At 38.7% G+C, this 16,590-nt stretch overlaps 1 protein-coding gene across 1 annotated transcript in view; it reads left to right on the top strand.

Annotated features, from left to right (window-relative positions):
• Positions 1 to 16,590, top strand: part of LOC115778741 (contactin-associated protein-like 4) — a 109,758-nt gene that overhangs the window by 49,837 nt on the left and 43,331 nt on the right. Inside the window, exons 6-9 of the mRNA XM_030727021.1 lie at positions 11,626 to 11,801; positions 12,200 to 12,346; positions 14,720 to 14,987; positions 15,570 to 15,719. Coding sequence (XP_030582881.1) covers positions 11,626 to 11,801; positions 12,200 to 12,346; positions 14,720 to 14,987; positions 15,570 to 15,719 — 741 coding nt within the window. The remainder of the gene's footprint in view (positions 1 to 11,625; positions 11,802 to 12,199; positions 12,347 to 14,719; positions 14,988 to 15,569; positions 15,720 to 16,590) is intronic.

The raw sequence follows: 16,590 nt of genomic DNA, 5'->3' as shown, positions 1-16,590 counted from the left end.
TCACACAAAGCTCATTAGATTTTGATGAAATTTGAAAGAGCAGAATATATATATATATATATATATATATATATATATATATATATATATATATATATATATATATATATATATATATATATATATATATATATATACAATTCTGAAAAACTTTGCACACTGTGTAAAATGTAAATTATGCAATCATTTGGAAATCTCAAAACCCCATTCACTATAGAACATAGAAAACACATCAAACTTTTAAACTGAGAAAATTTACCATTTTAAGAAAACTGTTAGCTTTTTTAAAATTTAATAGCAGCAACATGTCTCAATAATGTTGGGAAGGGGGCAACAAAAGGTTGGAAAAGTAAGTGGTACTGAACACAAACAGCTGGAGGAACATTTTGGAACTAATTCGATTAAATGACATGAGTGGGCGCTAAAAGAGCATCTTAAAGAGGCAGAGTTTCTCAGAAGTAAAGATGCATTAAAGACCAATCTGCAAATAACTATCTACAAATTGTGGAACATAGAATTAACTGTGAATACTTGGATCACTTCCAGAAATCACTGGCATCCACAAATGCAGGTTAAAGCTCTAACATACAAAGAAGAAGCCATATGTGAAGATGATGCAGAAACACTGCTGTTTTCTTTGAGGCTAAAGTTAATTTAAAATGGACTGAAACAATGTGGAACACTGTTCTGTCATCAGATGAATCACAATTTGATTTTTTTCAGAAAGGATGGATGCCACATTCTCTTTACCAAAGAGAAGAGGGACCATGCAGCTTGTTATCCATGTCATGGTTCTGGGTTTTGACCCAGATTTTTCTGTTTTGGACTGTTTAATTCTGTTTTTGTAACATCTGAGTGGCTCTTAGTTTTTTAGAAATTTTGAGTTTTGTATCTTTTTAGAGTTATTTCCAAGTTGGTTTCTTGTGTTTACATTCTCTAGGCTTTTCAGTTGTAAGGGTTCTGGTTATACAGTGGCTTGCAAAAGTATTCATATTTTGCCTCATTACAACCACAAACATAAATATATTTCACTGGAATTTAATGTGAAAGTCCAACACAAAGTGGTATACAATTGTGAAGTGGAAAGAAAATTATACATGATTCAAAACATTTTTTACAAATAAAAAACTGAAAATTCCAATCTGATGGAAAACTCTCAAGCAATGTGAGCAAGAAACCTCTAGAGCCAGAGCTACTCCTTCCCAAGGCAGCAGTAGCAAACTCAGGTTTGCTTACAATGATGGTCAAAATACTCAATCATTTCCCCAGAACAAAAGAGGCCAGGAATTATGGGAAACCCAGTTCTTATGGTGCATCTAAAAAAGATTTTGATCAATTATTAGGTCTAACAGCTGCATGCTCTCTGTTGCGTCATACTCCTACTTGACCTTCTGGTGTGTGATATCATTAGTTTAACCATGCTCTGACCTAATTTTCTTTGAATTCTCCCTTTACTTACAAAGAGCAGCTACCAAGTCTTACTTAGCTTTCCAGCAACCAACCACTAGTCTCCAAAATATCAACAATATTTCATGTCTCCTGCTTTGAGGAAAGCGAATATTGTGATTAATGAAAAATAGAGTGACTAAATGGTTTGGGACTGATTTTTTTGGGTTTTTTTTAAATCAAAGAAAGTTTATCTTTAGGACGAATTGTTGCTCTGTTATAAATACTGCCACATACTACAGGAAAAAAAAAAAAAAAAATCAACGCACAAAACTAATTTCTTCGATTAATTATCTACAGTTCCACTTCTGAAATATAACTCATTTAGGACCACAAAATATGTTTTTCTGAGGGAAAGTAACATATTTTCAGGAAGTAGCATTTTAAACTTCAGCTGTAACTGAAAGGAAGGGCTGGCTGATGAGCAGAGCGGTAGAGTACTCCAGCAGCCAGATGGTACAGCTGATGAGAGGTTTGCCATATGGTGATAATACAAGAGCCTGGCAGTCCAACAGCACCTTAGGTTTAACCTTGTTTATGCCAGATACACACACATGATGTCTCGCCTTGCACCATGGGTCGTGTTTTCTGTTTTCCTGTCATTTATCATGGTTTCCTCTTTTAATTTAAAACACATGCTTCAGACACTTCACTGTTGTGATTGTCAGATCCACCATCCTGAGTGTCACCTGTGCCTCATTGTCCTGTGCTCAAAGTGTATTTAATCAGTCTGTAACTCTCTCTCTCTGTGCCAAACTGTGTTGAATACTCCAACCTCTAGTTCCCTGTGCATACCGCTGGATATGACTTCCCTGTTTCCCTGGACTGCCTTTGCCTACTCCTTGTCAGTAACTAACTGATTACCAAACCTTCTGCTGAAGTGAAGACTGTCTTTTACTTTTAATCATGTCTCTAAGTTGTACAATTGAGTCCTGTGTCTGTAGACTCATTGGCTATCACAACATGTTACCTTCCATTGCCTCTACAGAGGCAGTGGATTACATTATGCTAACCCACTGTGCTCTACAGAGTCCATCCTTGACACATGTTGCTAGCATCCCTCATAGATTATAGATTAAAGGAGAGAGAATCAGAGAGGACGTCAAGCCGAGAGAGAAACAGCCAGAAACAGAGAGACCCCGTCACCACCACAACTACTACTAGATAGAGGTGAAGAGTCTAGGAATAACTAAGAATCACTGAGACAAACAAGCCAAGAAAAGCACAAATTTAAGCATGAGTTCCTTATTTGTAGTCAATCAACAACATTGGATTCACCTGTAACTTCATGGCGGAGTTAAATGTACAAATCCAGCTAACAAAAGTTGGGACACTGTGTAAAATGTAAAGAAAAACAATATGCAGTGATTTGTAAATCTCAGAAACATATTTTATTCACAATATAACACAGAAAACATATCAAATATTTAATATGGCCCCCAGGCTATCAGAGCTTTTTAACCTCAATTACACTCCTTTTTTAAAAAAGATTGACGATGACTACAAACATACTCTTCCGTTATCATTAATTGCCAGGAGTACAGAGTTGGGGAAGCGCAATTCCTCCAGTACCAACAATTAACATCTATCATTAGATCAAAGATCAGCATAATAAACAATCCACTGCCTCCCTCTAGATTAGCTAAAGAAATAATGAAAATCATGCACCCCAGAGAAATAACCTCTAATCCTTACAAGCTAATTTCAAATATTGATGGAACAATGGTACCAATAAACAAATGGCAAAAGGACTTGGATTTCTCCCCCAACTCTGACTTCTGGAGAGAAATCTGTAACACTATTTTCTGCATGACCAATAATGCAAACTTACAATTCATACAGTATAAAGCAATTCATAGGACACACCTCACCCAAAGAAAATGTTTAAAATGGGTCTAAGTGACAAACACACTTGTTCACAGTGCACTTCAGGGAACACAGATTATTATTTTTTTGCCACATAGGTCTGGCACCCAGTCCGCTCTTTTTTGGATGATGGTGACTGAAAAATTATGCACTATTCTGGGCTGTGGAGGCCCTCCATCTCCTTCACTTTGCTTGCTGGGTAGCATTACAGAAGCTGACAAAATCCCAGGAAAATACAGGAAACTGCTCCTTGTTTCTCTGTTGCCAAGAAAAATATAGTTTTAAACTGTAAATAAAAAAAGATCACTACAACTGAACCACTGGATTTATCTTTAAACTTCTTACCACAAAAATAATATAGCTTTATCTAATGACATCTGGAATCCATTCTTGACTTATCTTGGTTTGGAACAGATACCTGGGACTGAAGCCATGCAAATTTCTACAAACATGTAACAAAAAGGAAGGGGAAAAGAAAAAAGTTGACCCTACAGTGTCACACATTCAAAATGACAGAAATGTCAAGATCACATGGTCAGTGGTCACATGACTGCAAACCTCAACACTTCACCTTTCACTGCCTCTTTACAATTACTAGGATGTCTGCTTGAGCCACTTGTTAAGCTTCCTGCATCATGTTCTGCATTTTAACCTAAAGTAGTTGAAGTATTCTTCTGAAATGTTCATCCGTTTATTTAACCATAATAAAAAGCAATTCAAGAGGTGAGCATTTAGCTAATGCAACTGCATTGCAGTGTTATATTCATGTTTGAAAAGGGTACCTTTCATTTACTATGGGCAACATTATTCTTCAGCATTTGCCGTGCAGACACACACATCCTGAAAATCCCAGAATCCCTCAGCTATTTTTCTAAGACTTTTGTGGAAGTCTGAATTTGTTGTTTTCAAATTTATACCTCTCTCTGCTTCTTTCCATCCCCTCACCCTCGTCTTACCCTCCCTCTTCTGCATTCTTGAAATAAGAAGCAGAGTATTGTTCAATTCCCTATAGTTATGACTGCGTGGAAGCATTTCATTTCCCTGGTGGTATTGTCTAGTGTATGTCAGATGGAGAGAGGTGTCATCTGCAAAAGCCATCAGTCTGACATCAGCTCCCTGAGTGACGCCTGTCACATCCCTGTTAGATTCAATCTGATAGTCAGCAAAGTGCTCAAAGAAGTTTGGGTGGCTGGGAACGACAATAAACACATGATTGCTGTTGTAACTGTGCAGAAATTACATTGAGCTATCTTGCCATAATCCTCAGTCATAGCACTGACACTGCATGCTCTCTTTGTTTCCCTGCCTGCCTGTCTGCCCCCTACGCTTTCTTTTTTTTTTGCATTTTTTTCCCTCTCTCTTCATGTTTATTTATCACAGCCTTTCTCATATGTCACCCCAATTCTGCCCGTGCTAGACTTTTTTCAGAGGGAATTATTTGCCTTTTACAATTGCATGGTCTTTGTCTTTTTCTTCGTCTCCTTCTTCTTTTGCTAAGCTCCCTCCCTCTGACTCTCTGAGGAGTTTGGAGTCTGCAGACAGTGTAATTTAGATCAATAGCTTGGAGCATCCACCCTGAGCCACAGCATGCTCCTCCACAGTCAGCTGTTGGAAGACAAGAGAAGATCAAACTAACAGAGCAAAGATAATAGCAGAAGGTTTAGATGCATTATCTAAACATAGAAGAATGTGAGAGACTCTCTGAGGTTCTTCACAGTTATCTCTCCCTTTTGGCAGCTTGATCCTGTCAGTCCCGGTCCTCTCTTTAACAGTGATTCATGTCACTTCATGAGAACAACAAGCTGGCTGAGACACAGAGGAGCTAAAGATGGTTAATGACGTCTAACACTGTGAACTGGGAATATGTACAGCACATAAAAACATAAAGAGCTCAGCCAGGGTGAATGTGTTTTCAACGTTTTCATCCATTAGCATAAGTAAATGAATGAAAACAGAAAGAGAGGAATGACAGACAGCCCAATAGACAGTGACTGAGGAGACAGACAGACAAACAAATACATGCAGCGAGACACTTAGACCCTCTCTGTTTGCCTGTGGCTGTCCAGGCAGTTGGAATAAATTGACTGGCTCATTAAGATTTATGTCCGCTATCCAAAACCATCTCATTTCCTCTATGCTTTACATTTATCAAAATGTCAGTTTGCTGTAATGTAGCCTGCTGCTTCATAATTCACTTCAATTCTGAACTGCCATTGGAAAGCTGTAATACACAGCAGTAAATGTGCTGAGGGCTCCGGTGCCTTTTGGACAAATGGTGTTAAGTATCACTGACGATATTAGGATGGCATCAGAGATCCGTGCAGGGCAAGCTGCATGTTAAGTGAAAGACTTTCTTGTCTCTGTATTCTCAGTAGCGAGGACATGCCGTGTTCACTGTGTGGTTGCTGGCTTTTTAAAATGGAATATTTCAGCATTTACAGTAGCAAAACATTGCCACAATCAGCATTTTGCTCATTGCACACAGCGACAAATGCTACAACTAGATCTTCCCCGAGGCATCTGAATAGTGCTGTTGAAATGAGATGAATGTCTTTGGACAAAGTGTGCCAGTTGGCAGAGAAAATAGAACACAATGAACTTTAACTGTGGTGATTGCTGTTGCATTTGCTTACTCAATTCCACTTTGTCTACAGCGATTTACGTTAAGCCTTTTTTTGGGGTGGGGTGGGGGGGACTACCATTCTTTTGGTGCAGCCAATATAAAGAATGTATCTGTAGAAGCTCATAAAGGTACACACATAGCTCAGCATTTAAAGGCAAATGTAAATGACTGTCCACTCTTTTGCCTTTGGAGAGGTTGAGACTAGAGAGTTGTAGCAGAACGAATGAATCTAAATGTCACTTGACTGTCTCAAACCAGACATATTGGGAATATATGCCTAATAGGTCAAACCTCTGGTTACTTCTACACTGACAAATATCACCATACCTTCTTGTCTTTTGCACTTACTACTGGAAATGTAAAATTAATATTTCCAAAGAAGCAGATTTTCTAGAAAGTAATTCAAAAAAGTCCGAGAAACTTACTAATTATAAGTCATTTTTAAGGAAAGGTGGCATGTAAGTGGGATAACTGGAAAGGGAATATGCCGATCCACTGTGTGTCATAAAGGAATATTTTTGTTTGCAGTTTTTTTTTTTTTTTTTTTTAGAAAAATTATCATTTTCAATGGCAGCATGGAACTAGCAGCTTTGGGGCATAAAATCACCCCTTGCTATCATTATCTTCTACTCAGTGTGTACCAGAGACTATCTAGCACTTTGATCTCGATGTAATTCCCAGAGTTTCCATGTTTTCTGTTATTTTTAGTCAGTTTTTTAGACAGCTGTTGAAAGAACTGCCACTGAATTTGGTAAACACATTTCTGTTCCCCTCAGGATAACATCTTAGTGATCTCTTAAAGGGCATCCATTGAGATTTCTTGTAAACAAATGCACTCTGTATTTACAGCCAGTGTAGCTTAAAATGCATCTTATTCTTGAGGTTTACTTACAGAGTGTATGTCAAAGATGGACGTAGCCACCTTGGCGTCGCCTATTGTTTTTAGGACTATAGTTTGGCATTTTGGCAGTTGATATTAATTTTTTTGTCTTACACTTTTACCGGCTAATACTAGCAAAGGGTAGGTAGCTTGATTAGCAAGTTTTATCCTTAATTCTCTGTGGTAGTAAATGGGATGCTAATTTGGGCTATTGAAAAATACACACTTAAGAGACAATGTACTGAACTACCAAATTAAGAAGTTGAATAACACAAAAGAGCCACAGCCTTTACTTATATACAACTGTATCCCTTATTTAAATGGTTGGCTTCTAACCTATCAAAATGTATCTTCATACTGTTGCCATGAAGAAATCAGTACAGACCAAAACCATATTGTACCATGCTAACCAGGGCTATTTATGCAATAAATGGGGCATTTTAACAGGGGAGTTTAAGGGAATTGACTTCCTTTTGGAGCCAGCTTCAAGTGGCCATTTGATGGATTGCAGTTTTTTTGGTCTTTTTCAACACTTCAAAACCATGAAAATAGCTTTTTAATTACTAAATTACTCAATTAATTTGGGATTTTTGATTAGTAGCATGGAGGTGACTGCATCTGCAATTTTGTCGTGCACCCTTGTGTAGTATAATGATAATTAAATTAATCTTGAATCTTTTGCAAAGCCATTGAACAGTGAAATGGTTTGACACCACTGCTATCCCACCATCCTCATACACAAGAATGTGTATACATGAAATAAACAAATCTGAAACCCACTCTTAAAAACAGCTCCATAGATATAGGAGCCAACAGTCAAATTCTTACCATGGATATCTCTGTCCTTTTCTCTCTGTATGTCAAGAAATTCAATTTTGTAATTGTGACTAAAGGGTTGAGAAAGTGTGTTACTTTTGCAGTCAAGTCTCATTTCAAATGCTGACACCACACGATACTAAAATCCTAAAACAATTATAACAGTGTATCTCCTGATAAGACCTGTCACTGTCACCCTCCATAAACAGATTTAGTGCTTGAGTGAAGAGGCATAATGGAATAGCAGACAGAAAATGATTGGCAATACTGCCTCGGGGAGTTGTCGGGGACATTGGACTCCTGTATAGTAGAGTGTTCAGTGCAGGCCCATCAGCTTTAACACAAGAACATTCAATATTAGTCTATTCAGCCAGGTTAAATCAAGCTGTTATTGTAGTGTTACAAAGCTTTTTTCCTTTGACTTGATCAATTAAGACAGTGGCAAATAATGGTTCTCTCAGATTGACCCGGCTTTCTCTCAGCTTCCTAATAAACATGTAGGCAAGGAGAAGGGGAATAAGGGAATTAAGACTGACAGAGAATGAGAAGGAGATTCATTAAAGTAAATTAAGGGTTTCTATTTCTGTTTTCACTTAAACTACTTGCTTATGCTTAACATAAAGACTGGAAGCAAGAGGAAGATGGGCTTCTTTTCAATGGCTTGCAAATGTATTCATACCTCTTGAACTTTTTCACATTTTGTTACATCCACAAACTTAAATGTATTTTATTGAGATTTTAATTGATAGACCAACACAAAGTAGCACATAATTGTGAAATGGAACAAAAACGATACGTGGTTTTTCAAAATTTTAATCAAATAAAAATCTGAAAAGCATGACATTACAAGTATTCACCCCCACATATCAATACTTTGTAGAGCCACCTTTCACTGCAATCACAGCTGCAAGTCTTCTGGGTATGTCTCTACCAGCTTTGTGCATCTAGTGACTGAGATTTTTGCCCATTCTTCTTTGCAAAATAGTTCAAGCTCAGACAGATTGGATGGAGAGCGTCTGTGAACTGCAATTTTCATGTCTTGCCACAGATGCTCAATGGGATTTAGGTCAGGACTTTTGACTGGACCATTCTAACACATGAGTATTCTTTGATCTAAATCATTCCACTGTAGCTCTGGCTGTATGTTTAGGGTCATTGTCTTGCTGGAAGGTGAACCTCCGCCCCAGTCTCAAGTCTTTTGCAGCCTCCAACAGGTTTTCTTCCAGGATTGCCCTGTATTTAGTGCCATCCATCTTCCCATCAACTCTGACCAGCTTCCTTGTCCCTGCTTGAGAAAAGCATCCCCACAGCATGCAATCACCATGTTTCACAGTGGGGATGGTGTGTTCAGGGTGATGAGCAGTATTACTTTTCCGCCACACATAGTGCTTTGCATTTAGGCCAGAAAGTTCAACTTTGGTCTCATCTGACCAGACCATCTTGTTCCACATGTTTGCTGTGTCCCCTACATGGCTTCTGGCAAACTGCAAATGGTACTTCTTGTGTCTTTCTTTCAACAATGGTTTTCTTCTTGCCACTCTTCCATAAAGGCCAGATTTGTGGAGTGCACTCTGCAGCTCCTCCAGAGTGACCATTGGGCTCTTGGCTGCTTCTCTGACCAGTGCTTTCCTTGCTTGATCTGTCAGTTTAGGGCGACAGCCATGTCTTGGTAGGTTTGAAGTTGTAGAATGCTTTTTCCATTTTTGGATGATGGCTTGAACAGTGCTCCTTGGGATGCTCAAAGCTTGGGATATGTTTTTATAACCTAACCCCGCTTTACACTTCTCCACAACTTTATCTCTGACCTGTCTGCTGAGTTCTTTGGTCTTCACGATGCTGTTTGTTCACTAGTGTAACAAACCACTGAGGCCTTCACAGAGCAGGTATATTTATACTGAGACTAAATTACACACAGCTGGACTCTGTTGACTAATTAAGTGATTTTGAGGGCAATTGATTGCACTGGATTTTATTTAGTGGTAAAAGAGTACAGGGGCTGGATACTTTTGCACATCACACTTTTCAGATTTTTATTTGATTTAAATTTTGAAAACCATGTATCACTTTAATTTAAGTTTGTGGTTGTGAGGTGAAAAGATGTGAAAAAGTTCAAGGGATGTGAATACTTTTGCAAGCCACTGTAGATGAAACCAAGCTAGCTGTTTCCCATGTTGTTCCTATCTCTGTACTAAGCTAAGCTAGTTAGCTCCTGACCAAAGCTCCATTGTTAAAGCCCCTGAAAACTTGGTTTCAGATCTTTGTTTGTTTTGATAACGTTAAACATTAATGACTTAATAACAATTTCAGTTAAAGTTTAGAAATGCATTTAATGCTCAGTAAATCTGTTTCATTAAAACTGTACAAACTGGTTATACAAGCTGGACATACTGATCACTTTTGTGAACTATTGAATTGTATTTTGTTTTGTTTTGTTTTTTGGAGCCAGACATATTTTAATGAGAAGCTGGAATGCTAACTCATCAGCAAACATGGGCTAGCTTCATTAGCAAGGTGTATCTACAATCTACAGTATGAGCGCTACACACAGGCTACTTAGTGCTAACCTAAGAATAAAGAAATACTAGCATAAATAAACTAAAGCACAGTAGATTTTAACCATATACTGATGCGACACTGAAAAACAGCTAGCAAGATGTGTATACTTTTATTCCACTTTTAGCTCTTATAAAGATTTTTTAAAATGACCAGACCCTATTTTATTTTTTTTTTTTATTTAATTTAATATCATTTCATTTCATTTATTCAACCAGACTGTAAATATGTTTTTTCTGCTAAAAAGTTGGGCATTTTAACACTGGAAATCTACTGGGGCAAAGTAGCTTTTAGGAACTAGCCACAAGTGGCCTTTTGACTAAAATAACTGCTATTTTTGTAACATCCATTTTTTTCAGCGTTTGTGGCTGCCACTAAAATTTGATTCACAGTGCTGGTGGCATACTGAAAAAAAAAATTAACTTAACAGGTATTAAAGACAATTTAGAATACCTCTAATATATCTCGATGCACTGTAGTCAGTTGAAAAAGTTAGTGCTGCAACTTTGACTGCATAATAGTTCCTTGTTGAAACCTAAGGCTGATATCCATAATTTGATCCATTTGGCAAGTTGTAAATTACTATTCACTATCACTATAATTATTGTTTTAGGTTGTAAAAACTACCTGGGTTATGATAGCAGTGGCTAATGTAGCTTCACCCCTCAAACTGATTCACGGAGCAGGCTATGGCGATTTTGTAAACTCTCTTCTTTCTAACTCCCCACCACCAATTTTCCAGCATTTATCAGCCTTTTGTGTAGTGCTCCCTCAGACACATAAGCACACGTTAATGTGTGATATGGAGTTAGAACTCTTTAAGTTGAAATAGCTTTCTGTTTTGAAGAAAATGTCTTTCATAATTAATGACTTGGTGTATATCTCTCCTTCTGTTGTAGCTCTTTCTGTCAGCAGAACCACTTTTCTTTCCCAACACGTTGGGGGACGCAGAGATGGATCCACCAATTTAGACCTGCTGGTGTTTGGTCTGTCATTAATTATGTCCCGCTATCATTTTGTAGCATCATCATTTATCGTGCTCTGTCCTCCTCCCTCTCAGCATACAGAAATGTGCTCTGTAACGGAAGAGGGTGACCTCTGTGACCTGCTTCCTGTTTGAAACACAGATTAAAAAATATTCCACTGATGCAGCAATCTTTCTGTGGCGCCTTTTGTTTTGATAGATCGAACACAAACCTTCCTATAGGTGTTCTTGCTCGGAGAAAGCACTGACTAGTTTCTTCAAGGATGTTTGTCCTTGTTAAAAATGTTTTATGGATGTTCATGTTGAAGTGCTTTGGAGGTAATAAACTTCAGAAAAAAATCAAAGATTCTTAGCAGGAGATTTCTGCCTTGGCTGGAGACATTGCTCCTCTCTGAAATGCATTATGACACCAACATGACAACCTTTCTCCCTCTCCCCTCTCCTTCTGTGTTGCAGGTGTGAGTTCATCCTCTGGTGGTCAGCTTCTTGTTTCTCTGGGCAGTCTGCTTGATGATCAGCACTGGCACCACGTAAAGCTGGAGCGGCTCAGCACTCACCTCAACCTCACTGTGGATAAAAATACACAGCAGGTTCACACACCGGCTGAGCTCAGTCACTGGCACATTCACACGGTGAGAAGAAAAACACACGCACTCTAAAGCAAATGTGTCAAAAGAGCATCCACTCCTGCAGAAATATTAATTTGTTCAGCAGTGTGAATTTGAATGAGTGAGTTACTTGTTAAATAAGTCAGACAGGACATTCAAGTCATATTAGTTCTCCTAGTGAATGAAAAGGCCGAAGGTGGGTGGTTTCTGCGCCATACCAGCTTGAGAGGGTTATTCACGGGGACTATTCAATACATAATGTAACTGTGTGAGTGTATTGAGGGAATGAAGAGGTGTTTTTAATGTTATTTTTCAGCCTTAAAAGGCAGCTTGCTCTGTGAATAAGCTTCTTACAGCAACCTTTACATCATTCAGAGGGAGGATGGAATTTTATTGCAATGTGTTTTGGAATTACTTTGCAGCTCACTGTGGCAGCTGTCCAGAGCCACGGACTGCAGAAACCCATCCTGTCCAACAGGAACTTTCACGGCTGCCTGGAGAACCTGCTGTACAGCGACATCAACCTGATAGACCTGGCCAAACACAGCAGCCCACAGGTCACTGTAGTGGTGAGTCATTGTGCTTCCAGCATTTCTACCTTTTAGAGTTCAATAGAAGACCAAAGAGATGTTTTATTTAAGTTTACCACAGGCGTAATAGTAATAGTGCTATCTTATCATTCATGACCACAAACTAATGTTGATGTCTTCTTCATTTAAATGTTGATTTATTTTTTATATAGTTGTAATTATGAGGACATGCTCTCTATGTATCCATCAAGAGTACAGTCTCAGGTTGAAAAAGACTGCTATATGTCACCATTTAGTGAAGTACCTCCACTCCAACACAAAGATTTCCTTGTTAAATCTGTTGAAAATAAACATGATCTCAAAAAAGTTGAATCCAAAGCCACCTCATAGAATAAAACATGTATTCTGTAAGTATAATATTCATTGATGTTCACTTACAATTTCAGCTTCAAGCATCTCTGCTTACAGTATGCATTCAGAAGCCTGAATAAATGCTGAAGATGTATAAGCACATTCATTTTCTTCAGCAGCAAGTCCTTGGTTTGATTCTATGCCATTCATACCTTTACTGCCTCCACCATCACCATATAAACATACAAAAACATTAATCTCTGCAAAGTATCCAGAATATTTTCTTTGCAGCTTTCTTTGCAGGAACTGCTATGCTGGGTCCCATATACCATTACAAACCTCTTAGGAAAAAAAAGTGATTTCTGAGGATAAATTCATTATTGTGTAATTGTTTATTGTTGCATCGTTTTTACACCTTCTTCTCACTTTATACCATGGTTGTGTGTTACGTGTAAGAATGCATTACATCTATCATACCTGCATCTCTGCTGAATCATTTACTGGGCATCGACTGAACCAATGTGCAGATGTTAAATGTACTCCATTACATCATGTAATTCAACTTAGCAATTAAACATTTGTGTATAAGTTTGTGGTGATCAGTGGTTTACAGTTTTTGTAGTCAATATGGACACAATGTGATAGTCCTTCCAGCATGTGCTGGTTGAGTGCACTCTGCCTGTACTATGTCATTTTTTTGCGGCTAACCATGGTTGTCTCTATACATGACCACTCCCCTATCATTCTGTGTTCCTATTGGTCGTCCAAATGTATGTCACACTGCTTCAAATGCGAGTACGCCCCAGTCAGGAAAAAAATGGGTTTCACAGCACAGTGGTACTACGTTATATTGCCAAAAGTATTCACTCACCCATCCAAATTATTGAATTTAGGTGTCCCAATCACTTCCATGGCCACAGGTGTACAAGCACCTGGGCATGCAGACCCCTTCTACAAACATTTGTGAAAGAATGGGTCGCTCTCAGGAGCTCGGTGAATTCCAGCATGGTACCGTGATAGGATGCCACCTGTGCAGAAAGTCCAGTCATGAAAATTACTTGCAACTACTGTAAATATTCCACAGTTATCTGTTTGTGGTATTATAAGAAAGTGGAAGTGATTTGGAACAAGAGTAACTCAGCCACAAAGTGGTAGACCACATAAAATGACAGAAAAAGTGACAAGTTTAAGACCATTTTCAATTTACACATTCATACCTAATAGCAAGTTGCATTTTCTAGAAAAAAATCTTATTTTCTCATGATAATGATATTTTCTAGTAAAGCTCAGTTTGACCTTGGCTGTCTCTTTGTCAAGATTGTAATTAATTATGTGAGCTGTTTTTTTAACATCCTTTATCATCCCTATGTTAAAATGCTTACAGGATGAGAAGGTTTGAACAAGTTGGTAATTTTTATCCCCCACAGACTTTTAGTTTATTTTGTCTCTTCCTTTTCCCCCTCTTTTCTACATCATTATTATGCTAATGGTCACTGTCATGATTACTATTGTTATCATCATTATTTTCATCATCTGCATCATCATCCTCCTTATTTTTTTACACCCATCATCAGCATCATTAGCATCATCATAATCTCCTTCATTATCATCACCAGTGTCATCACATCTACATTCTGATGTTAAAAAGCCCAAAGCAAAAGAGCTACATGAGACAAGTGGAGGAGCAGAAAAAGAAGAAACCTTGAAGCAGGGGAGTTTCTGCTGACACACTACTGTTTATATAAAATATATTTCTCTCATTATTGCATCATTCCTGTTTTCTGATGCAGTGCAGAAATTTGAACATGCGGCACAAACAGACACAAAACCTTTCTGACTCTGATGCTTCAGGTTTCCAAATGAAGCCTGCAGCATTTTAGCTGTTCAGCTGATATCAATATGGTAATACAGGTGTCCTTTTTCAGAGAGGTACTGATGAGACCTCTGTGACATCCAGTCAAACCAAGTCAGCTTCTGCAATTGATGAATATTCATGCTTTATTATCTCTTTTATAATCATTTCTCTCTCTCTCTCACACGCTTCCCTCCTCCTGTTCTCAGGGCAATGTGACCTTTTCTTGTGCTGAGCCAGTTTCAGTCGCCGTGACATTCACTGATTCCCATAGCTTCCTCCAGTTGCCTGGCCTTACATCATGGTCAACAGGGCCAGTTTCTGTAACACTGCAATTCAGGACGTGGAACAAGGCAGGTCTGCTCTTGACCTTTGGCCTCCCACAGCAGGATGGCTCAGTCTTCCTATACCTGAGCCAGGCTAGGCTTCGTCTACAGATCAGTAAACCTGGCAGGGTCTCGCTGGAACTCAGCGCAGGTAGGTTCAGTCACAGTAGTTCAACACCTCTGGATCTACTAACCCACTTTGTCCATTCTGTGCGCATACGCTGAGCACACTTGCTGGTCACTTCATTAGGCACACTTGTTCACCTGCTGCTTCTTAACACAAATATTTAATCAGCCAATCACATGGCAGCATTTAGGCATATAGGCATGGTCAAGACAACCTAACGCAGCATGTCACAAAGCTCAGATCAGCTCCAACTGGTTTCTTGAGCATGACACTGACTTCCCTGTACTCAAATGGCCTCCACAGCCACCAGACCTCAATCCAATAGAGCACCTTTGGGATGTGACGTTATGGGAGATTTGCATCACATATGTGCAGCTGACAAATCTGCAGCAGCTCTGATGCTATTGTGTCAATTTTAACCAAAATCTATAGCAATGTGAATCTAACAAAGTGGCCAATAAGTGTATTTAAGTGAAAAAATTAACTGGAATTTTTTTTTTTTCTTGAGACTTGAAATTAAAATTAAAACTAGGTCATGTTCAAATTAAAACTCAATAATACCCTGTTTTGGACTTTGCATGTATTTGTGTGTTTGGAAACTCTCAGGCTCAGGTCTGAATGATGGTCAGTGGCATTATGTGGAGCTGAACTTCAAACATGATCATCTAAGTATCACAGTGGACAAAGATGAAGGAGCCACCGCTCACATCAGCATCTCACTTCCTCTCACCTCAGACAGTCAGCTCTTCTTTGGTGGTAAGAACACCTGCATCATGTACTGCTCACATTTATGTATTTCTATGTGTATATTTGGACAGATTTTCAGCATTTCTAAAAGATTATACATACTGTAAGCATACGTAAGTGTTTTGCTGTGAAAAATAGGGAAACTGCTGACATCAAAAGTTAGAGCTAGTTAAAATTCATGCAGGTACTCTGGTAATAATTATCATCTCCAGATCTCCTTTGGAGGTTTAGTACCACCCAGAGAGGGACAAAGTCATAAAGCTGCTCAGTGGCTCTCAATTCCCTCCCCCTCATCTCTCATCTTTCTTTTGGCTGCTCTACTTCTCATCTTCCTTCTCTTTTTTCTCCTGTCTTGTCTTTACTGAATCCACTGCACACACTCACTCTTTCTCTCTCTCTGAACCATCTTTTGCTTTTTATTTTTAAATTGAGGTTTTCTTCTTTTCATTTCCCCCCTCTCCTGCAGTATACTGCAGGGCCTTTATACTTTCTCCCTTCAATCCTGCACACACATGCAACAAAAGACAAACTGTTCACAGATTAGCTACAACATTACAAGCTCCTGCCTAATATTGTGCAGGCCCTTTCCATGCCAAAACAGTCCAATATGTCAGAGTGGACACAACCCCTCTGGGGGTGTGCGTTAAATAGTTGTCAGCAGATCCTCTGGGTCTCATGGGTTGCAGTGAGGGGCCTCTATAGATTGGGCTCTGCAGATGCAGATGGGGGGATGCTGGGTTTTTGTGTAAAACAATATTTAGATGATTGATACGTATCAAAGAAACATCCACATGAATGCCAGAGCCCAAGGTTTCCCAGCAAAGTGTTTCATTGATTGATGCTTTTTACTTGACCTGTCAGTGGTTTGAATGCTGTGCCT

The sequence above is a fragment of the Archocentrus centrarchus genome, chromosome 4, assembly GCF_007364275.1.
Source record: "Archocentrus centrarchus isolate MPI-CPG fArcCen1 chromosome 4, fArcCen1, whole genome shotgun sequence".
In the NCBI taxonomy this organism is placed as follows: domain Eukaryota; kingdom Metazoa; phylum Chordata; class Actinopteri; order Cichliformes; family Cichlidae; genus Archocentrus; species Archocentrus centrarchus.
This window is presented reverse-complemented; position numbering and strand designations above follow the sequence as displayed.